This window comes from Budorcas taxicolor, chromosome 11 (genome assembly GCF_023091745.1).
Source record: "Budorcas taxicolor isolate Tak-1 chromosome 11, Takin1.1, whole genome shotgun sequence".
Lineage (NCBI taxonomy): Eukaryota > Metazoa > Chordata > Mammalia > Artiodactyla > Bovidae > Budorcas > Budorcas taxicolor.
This window is the reverse complement of record NC_068920.1, coordinates 79,179,824-79,206,280: the sequence shown is the minus strand read 5'-3', so window position 1 is coordinate 79,206,280 and position 26,457 is coordinate 79,179,824. Positions and strand designations below refer to the sequence as shown.

Here is a 26,457-nt window from a genome sequence, read left to right as displayed (position 1 = left end):
AAACCACTAAAAATATGAATATGATATGTTTATAACTTGAGATTCAAAGTCCCTATTCCAAAAGTTAGATGGTTTATGCTTCTAAATTGTCAGGTGTTAGTATGACTGCTGCTGCTGCTGCTAAGTCACTTCAGTCGTGTCCGACTCTGTGCGACCCCATAGACAGCAGCCCACCAGGCTCCCCCATCCCTGGGATTCTCCAGGCAAGAACACTGGAGAGGGTTGCCATTTCCTTCTCCAATGCATGGAAGTGAAAAGTCAAAGTGAAGTCGCTCAGTCATGTCCGACTCTTCGCGACCCCATGGACTGCAGCCTACCAGGCTCCTCCGTCCATGGGATTTTCCAGGCAAGAGTACTAGAGTGGGGTGCCATTGACTAACTGACTATAGTTAACTGATATATATATGACCACCATCATGTTAAGGAATGCTTCTTCTCAGAAATGAAGATTCATTGTTTCCTGTCATCATTGTCTAAACTTAGTCAATTACTGTGCCATAGCTGTCTGCTTGTTGTAGGGATAGAGATAAGACCCTACCATCAAGAAGTGTCCCTGGTTCAGATACATAGACTTTCTCTTATGTACAATGAAAATAACTGTGTATGGCAAACGTTTTTCTAAAGATACCTAGTGCAATTTTCTGTTGTTCTCTTACTCCCTTGACCGCTCCTCCCTTTTTATGCTTTTTCGTGGATGTGTAATTCAGCGAGGTGCCAGTTGCCAAAGCCAAAATGTATGTACAACTACTAAAGAATACAAACAAAAGTAACTTTGGCAAAGAATCTTTAAGATTGTATTTTCAGAAGTTGTCATTATATATCCTTTTGGTTTACAAAGTGGAGAGAAAAGATACAGATAACATATATAGCCAGTAAATTATATTACTCTTGGCTGAGCTATCTGTTACAAGGACTAGATTACTAAATATGACTTAAGTACTCTAAAAGAAGGGGTTTTGGAGGATATTAGTGGAAATGCAGGTTGTGGTTTCTCTTCTCCCACGCCTTAGCTTTTTTTTGAATGCCATCTGATTGTGTCTAATAAGCCTGTGAAAGCAAATGCAGTAAACAGGAAGTTATACCCTATGGCAAAAAAAAGAGAAAACCACATATAAAGGGGGGCTTTGTAAAGTAGAACAAGAGAAGCCGGAAAAAATTCAGAGAACCGTACTCAAGGAATGTGCTGTGAGAGCAGTAGTCAGAAGTCAGATCTACTAAAAAAAGAAGATTGCCTCCAAAATAGGTGGGATTATTCTTTTGAGGATATCATGAAAGTCTGAAGTTGCATACTTTCTACTAATAGTACTTAGTTACTCATGATGATTCAGCTGTATAATCATAGCGGTGGTGGTTTAGTTGCTAAGTCGCTTCCGACTCTTGCGACCCCATGGTTGATAGCCTGCCAGACTCCTCGGTCCATGGGATTTCCCATGCAGAAATGCTGGAGTGGGTTGCCATTTTCTTCTCCATATAATCATAACAGCTTAGAATATGTCATTTCTTAATATTATATCTTGTTCTTTTCTCCTCTTGAATATCTTACTAGGTCTATGTGGTTGCTATGAATATTAAAAAAGAAGCAGAGTCAAAACCAAAAAGAGCAGTTAAAAATACTGATGACGATGATGATGACGACAGTACCATAGACGAACTACCACCAGATAGTTTAATAGCACTCGTACAGCCTGAACTGCCAATACTCAGCCGCCTGTGGTTGGCAGCATTAAAAGACTACGCGCTTTTAACTTTACCAGCTGAATTTGCTAGTCAGCTCCCCCCAGATGGTAAGTACTGCGCTCAGAGTTTTGCTTTTAATGGAGTCAAAGTAGTAATTAAACAAAATGGAATTGGTGGAGACTGGCCACAAAAATAATAATAACATCTTAAATTTCTGTGGACTTAAACTTGATATTCTGTCTGTACTGAATTTATAAATTCAGATACGGCGTTAAACTTTACTTGTCAGTCCAAGCAAAAACGTTCTCACTGTTACAGTAATAACCGTCTGAGCTGGGGTACTCTAAATAACTGCGTAAGGAGTTACTATGCATAACCGTGATGAGGTATACTGCTGTGTTGGTCACTGTGTGTGTGCCAGGGCAGACGTGGAAGTCCTCAGTTTGATAGTGAAAGCAGGAAGAAGCGAAGGATTTGCAGAAGAGTGGGGGCCAAAAAAGAAGAGACAGAGTTCCCTGGCTGTAAGAGAAAGGAAAGGTGATGAGGGTTTTAAGAGTTGCTGTCGACAGTGAAGAGGAAGCCTGTGACCATGGGTGGGGCAAGGCAGAAGGCACTCAGAGGTGTGAGCACTTGCAGAGGAAAGGCTGGAAATGCTGGCATCAATCACAAGGAAGTGATAGGCACTCCAGGTCAGCAGCTGTAGGAATGACGTTGGTTTAAAGAGACCCTTGGGAGAAACTCTTTGGCCAGATTCCTCTTTTATGTGTGCTGTGATCTGAATATTTGTATCACCTCAGAATGTATATGTTGAAACCTAATCCCTATTGTGATGGTATTAGGAGGTATGGGTCCTTTGGGAGGTGCTTGGTCATGAGAGTGGAGCCCCTAGGAATGGGAGTAGTCCTGTTATAAAAGAGAACCCACAGAGTCCCCAACCCTGTCCACCTTCCACCTTGTGAAGACAGCAAGAAGGTACTGGCTGTCAGTCAGGAAGAAGGCCCTCACCCAGCCATGCTGGCATCTTGATCTCAGGCTTACAGCCTCCAGAACCTGATAAATAAATTTCTGTTGTGTAGCCACTCAGTCTGTGGTATTTTCTTAAAGCAGCTCAAATGGACTAAGACAGTATGTAACAGGTATTTTTAAATGAAGTTGTTCATAAATGAGTGAATATGTATAATAGAAGTAATGTTTTTCATTGATTTGATTGTTTTATAGGTGGGGCATTTTATACTCCTGAGACTATTGATACAGCTAGACTTCACTATCGGAATTCCTGGGCCCCAATTCTTCACGCAGTGGCACTTTGGTTAAATAGCACAGGATTTACATGTTCAGAGTCAGCAGAAGCAGCAGCAATATCAGCTTTACAAAAACGTTCCATACCGGTCAATTTAAGCCAAGCATCAGGAGCAACACCTAGTGCTAAATCTTTGGCAGAAATTAACAAAGACAGAATGCATCTGATTTTAGGTAGGTGAGCCATCTTAATGTATTGCAAGATATATTACTTCTGAAAATGTTTATCTGTAAGGGAGAAAAGACTGCTTTCTACCATGTTAAGTTCTGTGACTGGCTTAAGAATTAAACTGACAAAAGACACATTAATAGGAGAAAAGCATATAAATTGATTTAAAACTTTTACATGTACATAGGAGGAAAATGAAGACCTGAAGAAGCTTTTAGGTCTGAGAGATTGTATACAGGTTTACACAAACAAGAATAAATTGTGGAGATCTGACAAGACAAAGGGCTGAGGCCAGGGATCATAAGTTGTACAGGAACTAAAAAGTATACGGGGTAAACAAATGGAAAATTGGGGCTTCCTTGATAGCTCAGCAACAAAGAATCTGCTTGCCAGTGCAAGGAGATGTGAGTTCAATTCCTGCTCTGGGAAGATCCCCTGGGGAAAGAAATGGCAACCCACACCAGTATTCTTGCCTGGGAAATTCCATGGACGGCGGAGCCTGGTGGGCTACAGTCCATGGGGTCACAAGAGTCAGACACAGCTTAGGCACTGAACAACGACAGAAGAAGATCAGGCTTATTTTAGTATGTTTGTTTGGATAGGTCTATTTCAACATTGACTCCCAGTCTCAAGGAGTAAAAATATTCTTTGCCTGATACAGGGAGGGCATCTTTCTAATGAGAAATTTTATGACCTGCTTTTGGGTAGAAAAGGGGTCAAAGAGCCCTGCCTGCATCTGCTGTTTCTCAAATGTGTTCAGCCAAGAAGGTATATTTTGGTGCAGCGTGTTTTGAACTCCTTCATATCTTTCATTTTAATGCTATGGAAAAAAATTTTACAGTATAGTTCAGATAAGAAATAGTAAAAAGAGGTGTTTTTTTAAGCACATTTTCTAAATTAACTGAATTTTTAATAGAAAAATTTAATTATTAAATTACTCCTTAAAAATTCTCTATCATGTTCACTCACAGAGCAATACTGAATAATTTTCAAGGAAAAAGTTAAACTTTTTTTTAATATGTTTTCTTTTTACTTGACACTTAAGTTACCCTGAGGAAATATAATATAAATTTATATTTATATTATAAATGTAATATATACATAAATTGTGTATATGTATAAATTTATATATCTATACATATATAAATGTATATATGCATATAATATAAATGTAAAGTTAAAGCAAATTTGAGTAATTGTTATTTATAATTGCTGTGTAGATTCTCTTGTAACATTTAAGAATTTGCAATCATTTATCATAATCTTATAATTTTCATACATTTATTCTTAATGTATTATTTTTAAATGTCTTTAAGTAGCTTCTTAATCAACCTGATGACCTTGGAACTCCCCCACTTGCTTCCAATGTGACTGTTAGCCTCATTCCAAGGCTACAACCTATATTAAGTTTGGCTACTTATTTTGACCATCATTTTGAACTCATTTTAAGGCATTAATAAATACATGTTAAACTAAGCTGTAAAATAAGTAGGTAAAAGAAAAAAAATGGTGTCAAAGAAACAAAGTGTTTTCTATTAAGAAACCTGTGTGTTTATTTTGTGTATTACAGGTGTGAGTATACAGTTCCTTTGTTCCCCAAGACCTGAGGAGCCTGTTGAACATGTTACAGCTTGTCTACAGGCCTTGCACACCTTGCTAGATTCTCCTTATGCCCGAATCCATATTGCAGAAGATCAGGTGCAGTATATTTCTAAAAGAGATAATTTATGCTTTGTATTCATCATATTTATCTTAAGATAATTATCTCACATATGAGATAAATGTTATATAATAAGTGTTCAGGATTTTGGCTTCATCTAAGACCTTATATTGAATGTTGGATGACCAGACATGCTGGACTAGAGATCATCACTATACCTTCTTTGATGAGTTCATCAGCAGTCAGATATAACTAAAAATGTAAAGAATCCCTTCAGTCCAAGTTAATGGTTCTGCTAGTAAAAGACTGAGTTAATTCATAAGGCTATTAATAAATTTGGGATTTTCTGGTGGCTCAGATAGTAAAGAGTCTGCTGCAATGAGGGAGACCCAGGTTTGATCCCTGGGTTGGAAAGATCCCCTGGAGTAGGAAATGGTAAACCACTCCAGTATTCTTGCCTGGAAAATCCAAATAAATTATGTCACTTTTAAATGTTTGATTAAACTTGATCTCATTTAATAAGGTTTTTGCACTGGCTCAAGTACTCATTTAAGAAGTTTAATGAATTGTGTTTTCTGATTTTTTGTATGGAATTTTTAGAGGATTTTATTCATGTTACAGAACCAAGTTTCCACTGGATTTGTTTGTTTGTTTGTTTGTTTTAATTAGGAAGTCTTTTATTTTCATAATAACCATTTCTTTGGACACCATCACTACCAAATAGTACCTCTTGGGATAATTTTCTATAAAACACAAAAAGATAAAGAAAAACAAAGTTATTATTACTGTGTTCTCTTAAAATTAGTTTTGTACATGATATTGCTCAATAAAAAAGAAAAAAACCCACATGAAACAAAACGAAGTATGTGCTGTGTGATTATAAGCATCACTTACTGATAAACTCATCTTGTACTCGAGCCTTGTAGCTTAAAGCTGGGCCTCAGCTAGACTGCAGATTACGGCAAGGGTTGTTTTCAAATAGTCAGATCAATAAAGTTTAATCTGTGAATGAAGGTGTGTGACATATTATGTTAAAATTGAAATAATTGAGTGCAAATACAGTAGATTAAACGACATGGTTAAATGTGTATTTCATAAGTACAATAGACATAAATTTGACCTCTCCATCAGTTTTATAGTGGTTGATTTTTAAGACATGAGAAGGGAGAAAGGAGGTCAATTACGAGGCTGTTTTCATAATTCCAGAGAGACAATGAGTTCACTGGCCTCGGAAAACTGAACAAAAGAAGAGGGAAACAGGGCCAAGACTGGAACTTTAGGGATAAATAACAAAGGAGGGTGGAGATGAGGGAAATTAATCAGCAGTGGAGACTACTGGAGAGGTAGGAGGAGAACCAAAGAGAACAGTTATCAAAGACAAGAGAGACTGTCAAGGACAGACAAGTCTCAGAGGAACAGAAGCCAGTGAGTCAGGACAGAGAGTTCCCGGAGGTTATTGGTGACCTCAGGCAGAGCATTTTCCCAGGTGAATGGAGCCAGATTAGAGAAGTTTTGAGGAGTGAATGAGGGGGTGAAGGGAGTGGCATCTTCCATCACGACAGAGACGGACGAGATCATGGGGGCAGATGGAAGGATGTGAGGGTTCTCTGAGGCATGGAGGGAAATTAGATAGAAAAGACTTGAGCAACTACTTATATTGGGGAAGAGAAGCTTAGCTTAGTTTATCTATGATATATGGGGTATAATTCAGGTCCTTGAAGAATCCTTGGGAAGTTAAACAGGATGGCATGGAAGCATGTGAGAAAAGAATTATCAGCCTTGGACAAGGGGCTGATCTTGATCTTAAGGAAAGAGGTAAAGGTGGCTTTGGTTGCAATTTAATTATTTTTCTCCCTCTTTGAAATTTGAGGTGGGTTTATTGGATGGGTTTGACGTAGAAGATTGTGAGAAGCTTAAATGAATAGTGAGTGGTTAAAGTTTGTGATAGTTCTGAGACGAATCTTGGAGCGACTTGCCAGCCTGCCTGGAATTTCTGGTGGACTACTCTTGAGTACTCGGATTAGAAATCATAAATTTTAGTAGCATTAAACACTAGCAATGCTGTTTAGTCCAAAGAGAAAAGAAATATTTTAAATGGAAAAATCATTTAAATATGTAATGAAGTAATTTTTGACTGAAAATATGTTGGGATAAAATATGACCATTTTTTAAGATTATTATAATATTTGCTGCATATTTTATGTATTTAGCTACCAAATCTATGTATTTTTATATGTATATTTTCCTAGATTTAATAATATAAATATATCCTTTAATTTCTCTCTATTAATTTATAATAGCTGATTGGTGTTGAGTTACTGAGTGTTTTACACCGCCTCCTGTTGACCTGGAATCCACCGTCTGTCCAGCTACTGGTGACTGGAGTTGTACAACAGATAGTAAGAGCTGCTCAGGATTATTTGCAGGAAAAAAGAAACACACTAAGTAAGCACAAGAAATTACACTAACTTTAAAGTAGATTTATTTCTATTCTAATTTTTTGAATATTAATATCAGGAAGTTTTTAATGAAAAAATTTAACCATGCATTTAAAAGATTGCAGTTGATTTTACTTTCATTAGAATGACCCAAATGAAATTGCTCATATACAACTATTTGTTACCTACAAAAGTGTTAACTTCATGTGTTTCAAGCCTAACATATGTGTTACTTCTATTATGAAATACATTCCTATTAAAAATACCTAATAAAAATTTTATTTTTAGTAAAGTAAAAAATGACTTGTCTGTTACATTTAAGGAGAAGTCAATAAACAATTCTAAGGCAGAGAATTATTCTGAGAAAGACATGGCATCAGTTAGACATTCAATTGTAAATTCTAAATTCTTTGGAAAGAATTTATTAAACATACTTACTGTGTTGTTACCTCTACTATTTGTTATCCTTTTTGCTGAGAATTTCACCAGATTTTCTTTTACCCAAGATGAGGATGATATGGAAAAAGAGTCCAGTCCTGTATTAGGAGAAGGAGGTGACAGTGGTGGTCTCATTCCTGGAAAATCTCTTGTGTTTGCAACTATGGAGCTGTTGATGTTCATTTTAGTCCGTCATATGCCACATCTCAGTACCAAGATGTCAGACTCTCCAAGTCACATAGCCACTAAAACTCGACTGTCAGAAGAAAGTGCTCGTTTGGTGGCAGCCACAGTTACCATACTCTCTGACTTACCGTCTCTCTGTTCACCTGCTGGTATGGTGTTGCTTACTATTTGTAAATGTATTATACTGTATTAGACAGAGATGAGCTTGGCTTTGATTTTAAGTGCTATGATGATTTATTTTCCTCTGAAGTCTTAAAGGAAAAGTAGGACTTATTTTTAAGGGTTTGTTTGCTTTAGGAGCCTATAAAGACTTAAGATTTAAAAAACCAAAACCCTAGGTGCCCTTTTCAGGTACATTTCAAAGAAACTTCGGCAAAGAGACAGACCCGCAGCTTGAGAGAAGACATTGGATGTTAGCAAATAGATGTAAAGTGGAATTACTAAACCCTTTATTTTCTGATCCAGTTGCTACTCTTGAGCCACACTGACAAACATGTCAGAGAAGAGTGACAACCAGCTTTAAGGAGCAACTGTTAATAAAAAATTATAGCTGAAAAAGATCCTTGAAGAACTAGTGGATAGAAAAGTAGGCACTTGATACTTCCCTGGTGGTCCAGTGGCTAAGGCTCTGGTTTCAATACAGGGGGTCCGGGTTTGATTCCTGATCGGGGAACTAGATCCCTCATGCTGCAACTAAAAGATCTCACATGCTGCAACTAAGACCTGACAAAACCAAACAAACAAGTATTAAAAAAAAGATAAGAAAAGTAAACTTTTCCTCTGTTGTATCTAGGAAATAGATATCATATCAGAATATATAAAGGTATCTTTCAGCTCAGCACAAGCCTACAGATAGGAAAACACTACTCCACTGAAGCTTCATAGGTGGTCTACACTGGAGGCACGTCATAGTGGTGAAGGGAGTCTTCCGTTAAGTGGGCGGTTAATTTGATTACCTTTAAGTTCTTTCAGCTACAAATCCTAGGATTCTTTCATTTCTTTTTGCCTTACCTATTTTTCAGTTTGCCTTACCTATTTATCAGGATCTCCCTGGTGGCTCAGACGGTAAAGCATCTGCCTGCCGTGTGGGAGACCCGGGTTCGATCCCTGGGTTGGGAAGATCCGCTGGAGAAGGAAATGGCAACCCACTCCAGTGATCTTGCCTGGAAAATTCCATGGACTGAGGAGCCTGGTGGGCTACAGTCCATGGGGTCGCAAAGAGCCGGACACAACTGAGCGACTTCACTTACCTATTTATCAGCCTTTTTATCAGTTTCCTGACTTGGTTAGTACATTGACTAACTTAGTACTAACGCCCAGTACAGTGAGATTGATTACTTGTCTTGGAACTGCTACATGATTCACCAAGTTTCTCAACTACTTCTCAAAGTATTTGACAAAAGTTTTCCTTCTGTGTGAAACACTAGAAGTGATATAAAATAACAATGCAAGTTAGGAAAAGAAAGAAAATATTGACTTCTTTGAAATAGCTTGTGTTGTCCTTTTTATCTTTTTCAAACGTTGATTTATAGTAATAGCAGTGCTATAAAGTTTGTATAAATACAGGGAAAAGAAGTAATATTAAACCATTGTCAGTTGTAAAAAGATACAAACAATTGAAACAACTATAATACAGGAACTGAAGTAGTACAAGATGATCTGATTTGTTTTTATTTCAGGATGTATGACAATCTTGCCCACAATTCTGTTTTTAATTGCAAGAATATTGAAAGACACAGCAATAAAGTCTGCAGATAATCAGGTTCCTCCACCAGTCAGTGCAGCTCTTCAAGGGATCAAAAGTATTGTGACACTTTCAATGGCCAAAACTGAGGATACTCAAAAACAGTGGACAGCTCTAATTCGTAGCACTCTGGCATGCATCCTAGAATATTCTCAACCAGGTAATCTAATCAGTTTTAAATTTTTTAATTTATTACTATATTTGTTGCTTAATGACTGTCTGAACGAGCTCATCAGAAAACTACTATATAACACTGAATCAACTCAGAGAAGTGTTTTTAATTCCATCTGTTAGATGTGAACTTTTAGTTCCGATTTTGAGTATTGATGCTCAATGCCCTTGTGTTGGGTTTCCCCGGGCAGCTCAAATGGTGAATCCGCCTGCAATGCAGCAGACCTGGATTCTCCCCTTGTCTTACCACTTACATACACGTTGGGAGTTTTCCCTCCAAAGAAAGAACGTGTATATATAAAACTCTTAGATTGTAAATTGTTCTGAACTCCTTGGTAGTTGTCTGTCATTTATATTTATCAGTTATTAATCGTTCCCCTATCAATGGCTATTTTTACTATTTTTTATTTTTCCTAGTTATAAAAATTTTCTCAGTGACTATCCTTATACATTCTTCACGCACATGTGCTATCAGATTCTCTACAGCATACCCCTAGAAATGGAATTGATGACACATTTTAATTTTCTCAGGCATTGCCAAATTGCTCTCCAGAGTAGTTATATAAATTTGCACTTCCACCAACAGTGCATGATTCCCACCAATACATGGTATTTCAGACTCTTTAATTTCATTATCTGGTAAATAAAACATGCTATTTTATTGTTTTTACTTTCATTTCTCGTTTGCCGAGTAAGCATAAGCATTTTTCATGTTTGTGTTTAATTTGGGGGGAATTGCTTATTCACATTTTTGTCCACTTTTCTTCACTGTTTGACTTTTTCTTTCATGTTACTTCTGTTGTAAATGTGAAAAGATTGAAAACAATAATTAAACTTTTGTCATATTGCCTACTAAAACATTTCCACACTATCTAAAACTGTGGAGTAGGCCCAAGAATGAACAGATAGGGCAGTAAAATTGAACTGTGTAAGTGTAAGCCAGTGGTAAATATCACAGAAGAAAATATCAATGTCAGTTCAGTTCAGTCGCTCAGTCATGTCCTACGCTTTGCAACCCCATGAATCATAGCACGCCAGGCCTCCCTGTCCATCACCAACTCCCAGAGTTCACTCAAACTCATGTCCGAGTCAGTGATGCCATCCAGCCATCTCATCCTCTGTTGTCCCCTTCTCTTCCTGCCCCCAATCCTTTCCAGCATCAGGGTCTTTTCCAATGAGTCAACTCTTTGCATGAGATGGCCGAAGTATTGGAGTTTCAGCTTTAGCATCATTCCTTCCAAAGAACACCCAGGACCGATCTCCTTTAGGATGGACTGGTTGGATCTCCTTGCAGTCCAAGGGACTCTCAAGAGTCTTCTCCAACACCACAGTTCAAAAGCATCAGTTCTTCGGTGCTCAGCTTTCTTCACAGTCCAACTCTCACATCCATTCATGACCACTGGAAAAACCATAGCCTTGACTAGATGGACCTTTATTGGCAAAGTAATGTCTCTGCTTTTATCTAGGTTGGTCATAACTTTCCTTCCAAGGAGTAAGCGTCTTTTAATTTTATGGCTGCAATCACCATATGTATATTGGACCATAAAATTTAGCATAAGCCTGTGAAAAATGACATGCATTAAAAGTAGGTGATAAATACTAAAGTTTCTTGTCAGAAGGAAAATATTTTTTTCTGTTTCTTCAATTTTGTATCTATATGAGACGTAGGATGTTTGCTAAACTTATTTTGATAGTCATTTCATAATGTTTGTGAGTCAAATTATTGTGTTGTACATTTTAAATATATATATAGTACTGTAAGGTAAACATTCAGAAAACTAAGATCATGGCATCTGGTCCCATCACTTCATGGCAAATAGATGGGGAAACAGTGTCAGACTTTATTTTTGGGGGCTCCAAAATCACTGCAGATGGTGATTGCAGCCATGAAATTAAACGACGATTACTCCTTGGAAGGAAAGTTATGACCAACCTAGACAGCATATTAAAGAGCAGAGATATTACTTTGCCAACAAAGGTCCTTCTGGTAAAGGCTATGGTTTTTCTTGTGGTCATGTATGGATGTGAGAGTTGGACTGTGAAGAAGGCTGAGCTGAATTGATGCTTTTGAACTGTGGTGTTGGATAAGACTCTTGAGAGTCCCTTGGACTGCAAGGAGATCCAACCAGTCCATCCTAAAGGAGACCAGTCCTGGGTGTTCATTGGAGGGACTGATGCTGAAGCTGAAACTCCAATATTTTGGCCACTTCATGTGAAGAGTAGACTCATTGGAAAAGACTCTGATGCTGGAAGGGATTGGGGGCAGGAGGAGAAGGGGACGACAGAGAATGAGGTGGCTGGATGGCATCACTGACTCGGTGAACATGAGTTTGGGTTAATTCCGGGAGTTGGTGATGGACAGGGAGACCTGGCAATGCTGCGATTCATGGGGGCGCAGAGTTGGACACGACTGAGCGACTGAACCTAACTGAACTGAACTGTGTTTCAGTTAAATCTCAATAAAACTGAAAGAAAAAATTTTACAAAATGAAAGCTGAAAAAAGATCAAAAACTGAAAATAATAATGTCAGTGTTAATATCATTTATGTACAAAAAAATCTTATAAACATTTAACACCCAATATAAGAAAGAACGAGCTTCTCAGGTGGTTCAGTGGTAAAGTATCTGCCTGCCAATGCAGGAGATACGGGTTAGGTCCCTGGGTTGGGAAGATGCCCTGGAGAAGGAAATGGCGACTCACCCCAGTGTTCTTGCCTGGGAAATCCTATGGACCAAAGAGCCTGACAAGCTACAGTCCATTGAGTCACAAAAGAGTTGGACATGATTTAGCGACTAAACAACAACAAAGAAAGAGAAGAGAACAGGCAGTGGTAAGAAAGAAATAGAAATGCCCACCAAGCATATAAAAAAATTGGCCACATTGTTATATAAGCAAAGAAATAAAATAATATAAATTTTTACCTGTAAAACTCATTTAACAAAAAAAATGTGAGTATGTACAGGTGGAATCGATTTTCATACTTTGCTAAAGGGAATTTAAAACAGTTCAGACTTTCAGGGAATCATTTCTGCAAAATATACGAAGAGCTTTTAAGATCTCATACTCTGACCTTGATCAAAAACTTGTGTTCAGGTTTATTTGTTACAGTCTATTTTATAATAAAGAAAATACAAAAGTGATAAATATAACTATCCAGCAGTAGGAAAGATATTAAATATATGTTATATACTCATTTGGATTATATATCCATTATATCTATTAAAAATCATGTTTATAAATAATTATATATAGAAGACTAACCCAGACCAGAAGAAATTAAACAGAAACCTGGAAATTAAACTATTCCTGGATGGTAAAATATTACATTTTATTTTCTTTCCCTTACCCTTGTTGAATTTTAAACAAACTATATCCTACTTTTATTACCTGAATTTTTTTCAGATTAATATTTGGAGGGGAAAACTTTAATTAGTTTAATTAATGTTACTAAAACTATTCTAACTTTATCATGAGTTAATATTTTGCTTTTTAAGGTAGATTTTTAACAAGATAAAGAAACATTAAATGCCATAATTATATATGCTTTCATTTATATATGTGCCATGCTTAGTCTCACAGTCATGTCCAACTCTTTGCGACCCCATAGACTGTAGCCCATAAGGCTCCTCTGTCCATGGAATTCTCCAGGCAAGAATGCTATAGTGGGTTGCCATGTCCTCCTCCCGGGGATCTTTCCAACCCAGGGATCAAACTGAGCTCTCCCAAATTACAGGTGGGTTCCTTACCATCTGAGCCACCAGGGAAGCCCATGAAATTAAAAGACGCTTACTCCTTGGAAGGAAAGTTATGACCAACCTAGATAGTATATTGAAAAGCAGAGATATTACTTTGCCAACAAAGGTCCGTGTAGTCAGGGCTGTAGTTTTTCTAGTGGTCATGTAGTGGTGAGTTGATGCACCTTCCTTTCTTATTTGTTTTTTTGCTTCATATTAATAGACTATCCTTTCTCCAGGGGATCTTCCCAACTCAGGAATCTAACCGGGGTCTCCTGCATTGCAGGTGGATTCTTTATCAGCTGAGCTACCAGGGAATCCTTCATATCACACACACACATATATATAAATATTTCATTATTTGTATATTTCAGAAAATTCTTTGTTTTTAAATCTTCTACTATTATTTCAGAAGATTCTGTGCCTGTGCCTGATGAAGTAAGCATGCTAACAGCAATTGCACTTTTCCTGTGGTCTGCTGGTAGTGAAATAATAGGAGTTCAGTCACTGCAGAATGGCTGCATTTGCAGATTTAAAAATGCATTAAATTCATGTGACCCATGGGTAAGTTACACTTAAAACATAATAGTAAACCTTCCACTCTATAAGAAAAATTTCAGATGGATTCATTAAAAATTTGTGATTCATCAAATGAAAGTATTTGCTATATGAATTTTCCAAAAAGCTGGAAAAGGTCACTGGTTAAAGCTTAGGAGAGATATGTATATGTTAATTTATATATGCAGAAATTCCCCAGTATCTAAAATACTTCCTCAACCCTGGCCTACACTAGTAGAGACTTTACGTGTTTCTCTTTTTCACTGTTTACTTAATCACACCAAGGACATTAAAAGATAAATATATATAATAATATGTTTTTACAGGCCTAACGGAAACTCTTGTTTTTCTAAAAAATAAGTTTTATTGTTTTATAGCTTCAGCATCAAAACAAATGATTCTTAAACGTATTGAACTCATGAGAAAAAGCAGTTTTTTAACATCTACCATTGTCTTCCTGAATCAGTCTCCAGATGTGTGGTCCACAGATGTGTATTTTTAAAATATTCCCCAGGCATTTTTCTTTTGTCCAGTGATGTTTAGTAGCTTCTCTTCTACCGAAGCCCTGAAACAGTTTTTCCCATTTTGTTTCCTTACATCAATGAGTTAATACACCTTCCTTTCTTATTTGTTTTTTTGCTTCTTGTTAGTATGAAGTCTTTCTAATCTAAAGTGGAGCCACTGAAACTACTTTGTAGGCCTAGAACACTTAAATTGGTTTAAGCAATTATTATTTTCAGAGAATCCAAATGGAGTTGAGTGTCTGATATATTTTATAGCTTTGTTTGACATCATTCAAATATTAGCCATATAAAATATGTTAGGTTAAGGTGAGAGGAACTTATACGCAGATTACATGATGAGAAACGCTGGGCTGGAAGAAGCACGAGCTTGGAATCAAGACTGCCGGGAGAAATATCAGTAACCTCAGATATGCAGATGACACCACCCTTGTGGTAGGAAGTGAAGAAAAACTAAAAAGCCTCTTGATGAAAGTGAAAGAGGAGAGCAAAAAAGTTGACTTAAAGCTCAACATTCAGAAAATGAAGATCATGGCATCTGGTCCCATCACTTCATGGGAAATAGATGAGGGAACAGTGAAAACAGTGTCAGACTTTATTTTGTGAGGCTCCAAAATCACTGCAGATGGTGACTGCAGCCATGAAATTAAAAGACGCTTATTCCTTGGAAGGAAAGTTATGACCAACCTAGATAGCAGAGATATTACTTTGCCAACAAAGGTCTGTCTAGTCAAGGCTGTAGTTTTTCCAGTGGTCATGTATGGATGTGAGAGTTGGACTGTGAAGAAAGCTGAGCACCAAAGAACTGATGCTTTTGAACTGTGGTGTTGGAGAAGACTTGAGAGTCCCTTGGACTGCAAGGAGATCCAACCAGTCCATCCTAAAGGAGATCGATCCTGGGTGTTCATTGGAAGGACTGATGCTGAAGCTGAAACTCCAATACTTTGGCCACCTCATGTGAAGAGTTGACTCATTGGAAAAGACCCTGATGGTGGGAGGGATTAGGGGCAGGAGGAGAGGGGGACAACAGAGGATGAGATGGCTAGATGGCATCACCAACTCGATGGACATGAGTTTGAGTGAACTCCGGGAGTTGGTGATGGACAGGGAGGCCTGGCATGCTGCAATTCATGGGATTTCAAAGAGTTGGACATGACTGAGTGACTGAACTGAACTGAATTGAAGGTGAGAGGGACAACTGTAAATTAAAGAAAGAATTAAAAACAAAAATTAGAATTCCTGGTATCTAATTTTTTACACAGTATAGAAATACAAAAATTATATAAGCAGTGGTAATTTGGGAACTAACGTATAAGGAATGTTTGATTAATTTCAGTTTTTTTAAGTTATATTAGAAGTTTTATTATTCCATTTCTATAAGTAGAATGGCATTAATTCATCACATTTCTATTTTCATCCTGCAGTATTGCTTGTTTTCCATACGTATTAAGATGCAATGTGATTGTAGAGCAAATAAGAACTGTCACACATGTAAATCAATAAAATTATTTTCTTGTACAGGTTCAAGCCAAATGTTACCAGCTTCTCCTCTCAGTTTTTCAACATTCCAATCGGGCCCTTTCAACTCCGTATATCCATTCCTTAGCTCCAATAGTAGTTGAAAAGCTAAAAGCTGTTGAAAGAAACAGACCAGGCAGTAGTACAGAACTCTTAGCTGTTCAAGAAGGAATCAAAGTTCTTGAAACATTGGTTGCTCTTGGGGAAGAACGGAACAGTAAGTATATTCCTCTAAAAAGCCACTAGTCTAAAATGAAGATTTGTATTACATATTAATCTTATTTTCTATTTGACATGGGCCATTGCAGCAGTAAATTTTCTAAAGTTTCTTACTATGTGAAAGCTTAATGTTTTTGCTTATGTTGCAAAGAGAATTGAATTGATTTATATTTAAGAGCAAGAGATTAAAATAAATTAGGGATGCATTTCAACCCATGGATCTTTTCTTCTAGGAAGGTACTCTTTAAGAACTAGGGAAAATATGGCTGTTTAATATATTTTTAAGAATAATACATTTTGGTGTTTATAAGAGATGTATAAAAGCTTTTTAACAAATAGGACCAGATTAGTATTCATGCTAGACGTCGGTATTAAAATATTCCAAAATTTAAAATTATTGTTTTTTAATTTAACGAAAAGCTACCATATACTTCCATTTAACCAGAAACTTATGCAACTTAGTACTTACTCCTCTGTATCCCCTAAGCTTTGATTTCATCGCAATCTAAAATTTATCTTAAAAAATATGACTTTTAATCGTTACAGAAAGACTGTACTTTTTAAACTAGTACCTTATGATTGAGTTGTTAAGCTGTTTCCAGTTTTTCAAGATCATCAATAACTGAAATGAGTGTTCTTGTACAGATACCTTTGTACACTCCTATTTTAAAAAATTCATGTTTTATTATCTGTGATCATTCTATTTTTTTTTTTAGATGAAGTAAATTTGCATTAACAATAAAATAACAGTAGAAGTAGAATCTAACAGTATAACTAGAGTCATTTCTCTGGGGTCTTAACAGAACTCTGAAATGTGGTATCTGATTAATGGAACCTTCCATTTTTCACAAATGATGGTAGTGGTTGGACAGATGTTCTCAAATGCCTTGCCAGGTCCATGATCATTTACCCCCATATTCCAAAACAGAGTTTAAAAGATGAAAGGCCGTCTCCTCCTGTGTGTTATTTCTATCAGATAATTTTTTTAAGTGAAATTATTGGGTTTAAAGGAAGACACATTTTTAAAACTTTTAATATATATTGCCAGATTATTCTCGGGGTAAAAATTACATTCAGTTTTTCTATCATAAAATTTTTCCTCTTCTCTTGAAAGAATTTCACAGAAGTTAGAAAGGTAGTGAAGATTTTAAAAAAGCTATTGCTGATACGTTCCCTATAAAATGATAATCCAGAATTACTGCAGTGGAAGAGAAGAGTACAGAAGTGATTGTGGGAAAAAAAAACTGATCTGACTTGATGAGTATAGGTTACAGGGACAAGAGAAGAAGAAGAGCCAAATATTACTGTGTTACTTGGAAGAAGCATGGAAGCAATCTTAAAATTGAAAAGTTCAAGAAGAGCTGTTTGGGAGGAGCTAATAAGTTTAGTTGAAACTAGATGTTAACAGATTATTTGAATAGAAACGTTATGACTGACATCATGGCCCATGTTTGGTGACTCAACATAATTTTGTCTTTATTTGTATTTTACTCAATGTAAGTTCCATAAACATACAGACTAAATCTTATTCATTTCATAATCTCAACATTGAGCTTATTGACTTTTGCATAGTTAGTATTAAATTATGTCTGAGTTGAGTTGACTCTTGGGATCAGTTCCTGAACAGGTGTTCTAATTTAAGTAGGGAAGAGAGTCTTATACTTTTTCAAATAATTCTCTATTGTTTGAATTCTTTTAACAGCAAGAATATCTTCATGTATTATTCATGAAATTAAATATAGCTTAATAGTTAGATTTAACAAGGTTCATTTAATAAATAACCCTTTAATTTTCCATGTAAGAGTCAATTAATTTAAACTATGAAATAACTGAGGCAGTGTAGCTTCAATTCTCCAACCAGTTTCTAGTACTTAGTATTAGTGGGCTATATCAACAGTAAGCACCATAATGATTTCATTTTTTAAAGGACTGCTTCACTCAGATGTTTTGTACTATAGTAAGACTTCTAAGAGGTAGAATAAGCAGTCGTCACTTTTTAAAAATTAATACTAAATCTGAGGCTAACTGCTGTGTACAAACCAAAGAGAAATGGTTATCATCACATTAATGTATACATTAGCTCATGCCTTTGATTGTTTCTTCCTCCTAATGAATGCTTCAGGTTTCTGTTCCCTACTCCATTAAACTTCCAACCTTCCTATTCTGGAATACCCTTGGAATTTTCACAATTTTATTCTCAAAATACATTTTACCAGTGGCATTTGTAAAATTGTTCATTTTTACCTTTTAGCCAGTATTTTTTAAAATAAAACAATTAGTATAAATGCAAAATATACAATCTTAACAGGAAATCAAACCTGATTTCCTACCCTAACGTGGCTGGAAAATTAGTAAATATTAATAATGAATAATTATTGAGGTCTAAAATAGATTGGGCACATTTACTTGTGTTTTATTATAATTCAGACTACTATGGTAATTGCCTAGTGTTTAAATAAAGGTTACTGTAATTTTCAGATTCATGAGCATCTTCAAACTTTATCTTTGTTATTTGCAGGAGTGCAATTACTTGCTCTTTTAGTTCCCACTTTGATCTCTTACCTGCTGGATGAAAATTCTTTTGCCTCAGCAAGCACAGCTTCCAAAGATCTCCATGAGTTTGCACTCCAGAATTTAATGCATATTGGACCTCTGTATCCACACGCTTTCAAGACAGTAATGGGAGCAGCTCCTGAGCTGAAAGTACGTCTGGAAACTGCTGTTAGAGCAAGTCAAGCTAGTAAGGCTAAAGTGGCCACCAGGCAGCCAGCCCCAACCGTGCACTCTGCACCAACAATTAAGCTAAAAACAAGTTTCTTTTAATGTGCAATTCCATTCATTTTTGTTTATATTGTCAGTTAGGACCTAATTAGTGATAACCACTGTCCAGTCTATAGGTTCAACTTTATTTATACACAGGAATTCTATGCTTCCGAGGTAGGGTAAGTGAAATAATGCTCACACTGGTTTCTAATTTTGAAGGAATGATTTTGTGTGTGTGTGTGTGTGTGTGTGTGTGTGTGTGTGTGTGGTGAATGTGCTTTCATTTTTTTTCCTAATAATGTTTCTCTTTTATTAATTAATTTATTTTTTAAACACTGAGCCATAATCTTTTAAATTAAATGCAAGATATTGTATCATGTAGTTGGGCGGCCTGTTGTTACTGTCAGGGAAAAAATGGTATATTCAATAGCATCTGTTACCAAAAAAAAAATAAACTGAAAAGCAAGCAGAATTTAAATTTTGAAGAAACAAAATAATGTGAAGTGTCTGTTTATCATGGTGTATATATTAAGAATAAAGTTAACATTTTCTTAGCATTTCTCAGAAAGTCCTTACCTTTATGCTAGATCTTTTTGCTTTCATATTAGATTACTAAATTATGCTTGTGTATATTTAGTTAACTGAATTAAAACTCATTTAAATATCCATTAAAATGATTCAAATATGGAATAATGTTCTGGTTTTTTTAATGGCTACAATTTGGCCTCACTTATGCTTTGCAATTACAGATCCTTGAGTTCTGGCTCTGATGGTTGGTTTCATTCATCAAATATTAATATTGAGTGCCTACTATGTAGACGGCATCAAGCTAAGTGCTGCAGGGCATACAAAAATGAATTAGTCATAGTTACGCCAGTCTCGCATGCAGTGGGAATTTTACCACATCAAATAGATAATTGATGAATGAATGTTTGCCACACTGTTTAGCACACTTTAAACACCAAGTTTTACCACGTAGACGGAACCTTTCTGAACATTCCAAATACGTACCTTGTCATCACCTACTGCCTCCTGTTTATTCTCTCTCAGACCCTCACCAGTTGGCAGCTAATGTAGCCTTGCCTTCCTCATGTAGTCTCTAGACCTCAGATAGATGTGTTCTCTCATTTATTTTCTTACTGACTTTTACTTGTGCAAGGTTTTTAGTTTTTTTCATTTTATACCTGCTTTTCCAAAGCTATTCTTTTTGCTTTTTAGAGGTTTTTTGGTAATGCTTTATTGAGATATTATTCACATACCATATGATTCACCCATATTAAATGTATAATTCAGTAGTTTTTAGTATGTTCACAGAGTAGAATAACCATCACCACAATCAATTGTAAACATTTTCATTATCCCGCAAAGAAATCTGACACCATTTAGCTATTGCCCCACAAGCTCTCTGCTTCCCCTGAGCTTACTTTCTGTCTCTTATCAATTCTCATATTAAATATGAACATTTTATATAAATGAAATCATACACTATGTGGCCGTTTGTGACTGACTTCTCGACTTAAGATTTTTAAGGTTCATCCATGTGGTAGCATACATCCTGCATCCTTTGTAATGGTTGAATACTATTCCTTTCTGCTTATATTTTTTTTATCCATTCATTAGTTGATGGGTGTTTGTGTTGTTTTAATTTTTTGTGTATTACAAATAATGCTGCTATAAACAATTGTGTACAGTATTTTATTTGTGTTGCTCTGTTTTTCATTTGGCCTGAGTGTATATCTGGGAGTGGAATTGCCGGCTCAGTGGGAACTCTATGTTTAACTTTCTAAGAAGCTGCCAGACTCTTTTTCAATCTCCTTGTTTTTTGTGCGCATAACCCTTTCATTCATCTGTTTATGAGGTATGTTTATTTCTCCTTTGGCTGTTCTCTGCTGTTCTTTGTACCTCCCAGGCTTCCCCCATCATTTCCTGCTTTGGGGACTATACTACATCATGCAGTAGCAATGATTCTCTCTCTCTTCCTTCTCTCCTTCCGTCTTTCTTTTTCTCCCTTTCCTCTCCCCAGTACAGCTTTATACTTTCTCTCAACTCTTCTGAGCCACTGACAACTTAACCTCTAGTTTTCTATGATCATATCTATAAAAGGGAGATCTGTTTGATTAATTATATTTATTAATTTGTCTCACTGCCCAACTTGTTTCTTATTATGATATAAGAAAATATCTCTCATTTGAGAAAAAAAAAAAGGGCCTTAATCTTGTCTAATGAACGTAAAAGCAGTCAGAGGTCAAAGGAAAGTCAATTTTATACATTACTATAAGTTAATTTTAATTATAAAATTTGATTTATTAAATTTTGGGGGAAATTACCACACTTCATCACACAGGCCAAATCATTCATTGTTGATATTTTAATCCATTCTCTTCCACATTTGTAATCACATCCTGCAGGTAGGCTGTTGTATCCACTTACTTTATATCATTTTTTTCATAGAATTACTCTAATAATAATATAGGATAAATTTAGTAACCACCTTTTTGATACCTACTAAATAACAAATGTACTGTTACTGACTTAGCCATCATCCTGTGCTATGATACTTGGCTTCTAGTGTTTATATTTAAATAAGTAATGCTGCATTTGGCTTTTTAAAAATGCAAGTTTATAGATTATTTCCTTGGTTTAGATTTCTTAAAGGGGTAAAGATATGACAGGTTTGAATTTTGATATGCATTGCTGAATCTTAGAAAGCTCTGCTTTTTGAAATAAGAGATGTGAAAATAAAACTGGGTTATTGTTTACCAGATTCCAAGAAAATGCCTTGGAGTGTACTTAAATCTCCCCAATATTTTGATATACCTAAACCTTTTTTTAAAATGGCATTTTAGTTAGCTGTAAATCATTACAAAGTGAGAAAGAAGGACCTAATGAAGTTGCTGTATAGTAAAAACATACTTGTTAAAGAAATTGACAGTCCTGCCCTATACACTGTGGGCCCTCTGTGTGTACGGAGGGGGAGGCTGGACTGAGGTGGTTGAAGAATCACCTTCATATGCCACATGTCAAGAGCAGTGGCAAAATGGTGTGTATCCAAGCCAAGTGATAGAGAGGAACTGAGGGTAAGAAAGAGCAACATGATCATTAACCACTAGATAGGAGGGGTCAGACCATTGACAACAGCAGTAGGACAATGTTTCAAATAAGTGGTTTGGAATAGAACTTAAACGAATTTCCTGAGAGACCTGTTGAGAAATGATTGCCTGTGATAGTGCATCCCTTGACACTGGACACACATGAAGAGGACTTAAATCCCTGTTAAAGGTTTTGTAATAAGATTGTGCAATGTTGTCTGTTATTCATGCATTGTCCCATTCTGTTATTAATGGGACACTATAATGTGGCAGGCATTGGAAATACAATAAAGAACAGTCAGGCCAAGAATCTACCATAATATGTTTACATTCTGCTTGGGGAGGGAGAGAAAACAATTTCAGGTTGTGATCACGAGGAAAGAAAGGTATGAAACAAGGTGTAATAGAGGATAATAATCAGGGATTCCTTTGTAGGCTTGTCTGGAGCCTAGCCTCGGTTCTACTCTTCAGATTCCATATGTGGCTACCTGATATTGGTTCTCAGAAACTCCTCAATTTAAAATGGTACTCTTTACCTGCTTACCTAAAACCTGCTTCTCAACTCATGATCTCCAGCTAACTCTTATACTGGAGTTATACCATCACACAACTCTTACACTGATAAATAAGTGGTTCATAAATTTTGGTATCATCTCTGACATGTCCCGCTTTCTCCCTCACTATGCACCAAGTTTCCTAAATACCTGCATGTGTCTACTGCCATTATCACCATCTTAGTCCAGTACCACGGTTGATTGCAATGTAGCAAAATGGGGGCTGTGGATGGTAGGGTCAGTCTGCCTGGATTGGAACCTGACTGTCACCTACAACCTGTGTGAACTTGAGCAAGTCACTTGTTTCTACATTTGTAAAATGAGAAAAAGAATAATTCCTATTTTATAGAGTAGCTGTAGGTTAAATGAGTCAATACTTGTAAAGGGCCTTAAAATAGTGCCTGACCCTTAGAAAACAATTTAGAAATGTCAGCTAATATTGTATTTCTCATGCAGAAACTGAAATATATATATATATTTTCAAATCTGATACCTTGCTGAAAACTCCTCAGCTGATTACTCTACCATAAAGACCAATTCCATAAAGTACTCTTAAGCCCCTTCATAATCTGACCCCTGCCTACTTCACCTCCCCCTTTTATTTCATCTGGTCTTATAACCATATGTGGTATGCCTACATGTCAGATGAAGATAATCCATGTACTTCCACATAGGGACATTATAAGGATCAAGTTAATGGATATAAAATGCATTATTTTTCTTACATGCTTAATAAGTACCAGGTATAAAAATAACAATTATTAATTCCTATTGTTCTTTACATGTCAGCTATATAGGACTTCTTTCAGAATATCAGAGGCACTATAGTATTTTTTCCTCAGGTGTTTGAAATTTGCTGAAAGCTCCATTTCACCTTTTAACTAGTTTGTACTCTTCATGTTTTAATCCGGCTACATTCTCATAGAAATGTTGCAGCACTTATTTAGTTATTGTCATCTACTATACAAAACACTATTATTTAAATTGTCCTTTTCTCCTTTAATGAAAATGTACATATTGGCTCTTTAAGCTTGAATACAGTCAGCTCATGGGTAGTAAAGTTACACATTATGAGTTCGTGTGAAAGTGTCTATGAGCTGGTCCAAACCATCCCCTTGTTACTTCATGTCCTGCAGCTGGGGGGAAATCTGGGCCAGGAGATAACATAGATAATGGTAGAATTTTCCATCACAGGGAACAACTGCAAGTGCTAAAATTAACACATACTGAACAGCAGTAGCATATTGAGGGCCTGCTGAGTAGAGGGAGAGAAATGCATTACATGCAATATAAGTTAAAGCTTTTTTTAAAACATTTAAGGGCACATAGTTCTTCTGTGTATTCTTGCCACCTCTTCTTAATATCTTCTGCTTCTGTTAGGTCCATACCATTTCTGTTCTTTATCGAGCCCATCTTTGCATGAAATGTTCCCTTGGTATCTCTAATTTTCTTGAAGAGATCTCTAGTCTTTCCCATTCTGTTGTTTTCCTCTATTTCTGTGCATTGATCACTGAGGAAGACTTTCTTATCTCTCCTTGCTATTCTTTGGAACTCTGCATTCAGATGTTTATATCTTTCCTTTTCTCCTTTGCTTTTCGCCTCTCTTCTTTTCACAGCTATTTGTAATGCCTCCCCAGACAGCCATTTTGATGCTGGGAGGGATTGGGAGCAGGAGGAAAAGGGGACGACAGAGGATGAGATGGCTGGATGGCATCACCGGCTCGATGGATGTGAGTTTGAGTGAACTCCAGGAGATGGTGATGGACAGGGACGCCTGGCGTGCTACGATTCATGGGGTCGCAAAGAGTCGGACGCGACCGAGCGACTGAACTGAACTGAAGGGCACATAGTCTTGAAAAATTAAAACAAAAATGTACTGAACCTCTTCAACCTCATTCATTTTTCTTATGTTTCTAGTACAGTGCCCAGATTTATACCCCACATCATGTTTATAAGAAAACAACATACATTTGAATTCTTTAGAGAACTAACTTCATTGATGTTAATGGAATATCAGATGGGAGTTTGGGGTGGGAGGTGCTGTCCTGACCAGTTCAAGCCTAAATGAAGATTGGGTTTCTGCTGAGAAAAGGCACCACCTGGGAGACCAGTATGTTGAATAGCCAGCAGGAATAGCCAGCTTATAAAAATGTTAAAAATGTTCTTCTCTTCCTACCACCCCTTGACCTGCTCTGCCACAGCTCCTTTTATGTAATGAAGATTACATTAATTGTTTGAAATTCAGTTGCTGCCTTAGAAACGGGGGCACCATAGTTATTTAAAAAGAAAAAGAAAAAAATCTGTTGAGTAGAGCTGTCATTTACTGGAAAAATTTTTTAAAAGGGTAGAGAAGAGAGGGATGAGTTGATGAGAAAGAATAGGAATGTGTTTTTTTTTTAAGTTTATCTTTGCTTAGAGAAATAGAATCTTAAGTTGATCATCGTCAATATACCAAGAGAAGTTTTACTACAGCTTCAGATCTATAGTATCATTTTATTGCCTTCCTGTGTTAAATACTTAGATTTGTTAAAGCAATCCTGATTTTAGATTTTAAAGGTTTATTTCTCTAAACATCAGCCACTTACAAATTTAAAATCAATTTTAATTTAAAGATTAAATTTCATTCAGTTAAATTATTAAAACTAATATAAAGTTTAAACTTGAAATTTAACAACTATTTTCAGCCAAAAGAAAATAATAGTGATAATAATAATAATAGTAAATAATAGGAGCTATTACCCCTCCTATCAGAAGACTGGGTTTTAGATTTAACTTCTGGAGTCCAAGAAAAATTTCAGATAATGAAATTTCTTATGACCCAACTTGTGCAACTGGCTGTTTCCCCAACCCTGTCTTGACTAGACTTTAAATCTAGGCAGTAAAGTTTGCAGTCTCAGGAAAAGTGGAAGGAGGGATGGGCCCCATGAACCAGACAGGAAAAAGAAGTGAGAGAAATTAGAGCAGGCAGATCTTAGGAGAAGCTGAAGTACAGTGGACTATGCATGCTCCTCTTCCCCAAAGTACTCTCCATCCTAGCAGAGCCCTCAGCAGTCAAGTGGTCTACTCTTTTTTTTTCTGACCAGAATTCAGAAAGAGTCACCAAGTTCAGTTTGAAAACTTGTTTGAGCAGTTAAAAAGAGATCCGAATAACTGGTCATTTTGGATAGTTTTTTTTTTTTTAATAGCCACTCATTTAAATAACTTTTTTTTTAAACAGATGAATTATTTGTCATTTTAGGGAATCATAATCCTTCAATTCAATACAGACACTCAGACATGTCCATCACTTTGCGATCGCATGGAATGCAGCGCACCAGGCCTCCCTGTCCATCATCAAGTCCCAGAGTTCACTCAGACTCACATCCATCGAGTCAGTGATGCCATCCAGCCATCTCATCCTCTGTCGTCCCCTTCTGCCTTCAATCCTTCCTAGCATGAAGGTCTTTTCAAATGAGTCAGCTCTTTGCATCAGGTGGCCAAAATATTCGAGTTTCAGCTTCAACATGAGTCCTTCCAGTGAACACTCAGGACTGATTTTCTTTAGGGTGGACTGGTTGGATGTCCTTGCAGTCCAAGGGACTCTCAACAGTCTTCTCCAACTCCACAGTTAAAAAGCTTCAATTCTTCGGCGCTCAGCTTTCTTTATAGTCTAACTCTCACATCCCTACATGATGACTTGAAAAACCATAGCCTGGACTAGACGGACCTTTATTGACGA

General features: G+C 36.5%; 1 protein-coding gene across 1 annotated transcript in view; it reads left to right on the top strand.

Annotated features, from left to right (window-relative positions):
* HEATR5B (HEAT repeat containing 5B) overlaps nucleotides 1-19,156 on the top strand; it is a 99,202-nt gene extending 80,046 nt beyond the window's left edge. The window contains exons 28-36 of the mRNA XM_052648585.1: nucleotides 1,547-1,784; nucleotides 2,896-3,150; nucleotides 4,716-4,843; nucleotides 7,106-7,250; nucleotides 7,750-8,016; nucleotides 9,547-9,771; nucleotides 13,930-14,081; nucleotides 16,118-16,331; nucleotides 18,852-19,156. Of these exons, the coding sequence (XP_052504545.1) occupies nucleotides 1,547-1,784; nucleotides 2,896-3,150; nucleotides 4,716-4,843; nucleotides 7,106-7,250; nucleotides 7,750-8,016; nucleotides 9,547-9,771; nucleotides 13,930-14,081; nucleotides 16,118-16,331; nucleotides 18,852-19,156 (1,929 nt within the window). The remainder of the gene's footprint in view (nucleotides 1-1,546; nucleotides 1,785-2,895; nucleotides 3,151-4,715; nucleotides 4,844-7,105; nucleotides 7,251-7,749; nucleotides 8,017-9,546; nucleotides 9,772-13,929; nucleotides 14,082-16,117; nucleotides 16,332-18,851) is intronic.
* The last annotated feature ends 7,301 nt before the right edge of the window (nucleotides 19,157-26,457 follow it).